At 41.3% G+C, this 932-nt stretch overlaps 1 protein-coding gene across 3 annotated transcripts in view; it reads right to left on the reverse strand.

The window, feature by feature from the left end:
* osbpl5 (oxysterol binding protein-like 5) overlaps positions 1 to 932 on the reverse strand; it is a 46399-nt gene that overhangs the window by 9469 nt on the left and 35998 nt on the right. For all 3 annotated transcript variants that reach the window (XM_005737715.1, XM_005737716.1, XM_005737717.1), the window contains 2 exons: positions 531 to 627; positions 263 to 361 (listed from right to left, as the gene is read on the reverse strand). In XM_005737715.1, the coding sequence (XP_005737772.1) occupies positions 263 to 361; positions 531 to 627 (196 nt within the window). The remainder of the gene's footprint in view (positions 1 to 262; positions 362 to 530; positions 628 to 932) is intronic.

Raw genomic sequence — 932 nt, forward strand, 5'->3', positions numbered from 1 at the left:
TTGATTAAAAACACTATATCGGATTCATATCGGTATCGGCAGATATCCAAATTTATGATATCGGTATCGGACATAAAAAAGTGGTATCGTGCCATCTCTACCCTTTACCACCGCATAGAATTTTTGGCACTGAAAAACATATTGCTTATTTCCAAAGAGATGTTGCAGTATTAAGAAGATTATGGAAAGATACTGCTAATACTAACATAGCAACAAGGACATGGAACGATTAGTGGAGTAGAAAGTAATGCATATTTATTACCTTTGCAGTGAGCATAGGGCATGGTGATGACATACTCCTCATCCCTGCTCAAGAATAGCAGCCGGGCTTTGCCATCTAGAATAGCTGAAAGAGAGTTACCTACAAAAGCAGGAAAACAGAGAAATATGTGGTTAACAATGCTTCTCATAGACTGGGCCAGATCGTGACGGTGTCCTTGCATGCCTTTTTATAACCGTACACATGTACTGAATCCGTACCGATCATCTGGCTGAGACAAATGAATTAGATTGTGAAATATTGACTGTACCATAGAATTTGGACTTGGCCAGGATGCTTCCACTAATAGAAAATCCATCCTTCCTATTGCAGACATAAAAGGCAGAGATGGGTGGATGGTGCGACACCTGGCAGAGGACAGAGAGAGAAAACGAAATCTGAGCAGCAGAGCGAGGCAAAAACTGTCAGATACTCTCTGGCCAATGTTCCCTCTAAGCTGCGTGTGCGCGCAATTGCGCACTGCTGGCACGGTCTCTGCACACAGAAAATCTGCGTTGCGCACAAAAAAAAAATCTAACCTGAATTGAAATTAAAATTAAAACTTTAACAATTCTGTTTGGCAGTGTTAGTCAGTAAGTGACAGTTGTTAGTTGTTTAGGAAAGGGGAAGTTTTAGGAGTGATGGCGGTGTTTTGAGATGTGAGAGATTTGCG

The sequence above is a fragment of the Pundamilia nyererei genome, unplaced genomic scaffold (assembly GCF_000239375.1).
Source record: "Pundamilia nyererei isolate P.nyererei 1_Seehausen unplaced genomic scaffold, PunNye1.0 scaffold00078, whole genome shotgun sequence".
Taxonomy (NCBI): Eukaryota; Metazoa; Chordata; class Actinopteri; order Cichliformes; family Cichlidae; genus Pundamilia; species Pundamilia nyererei.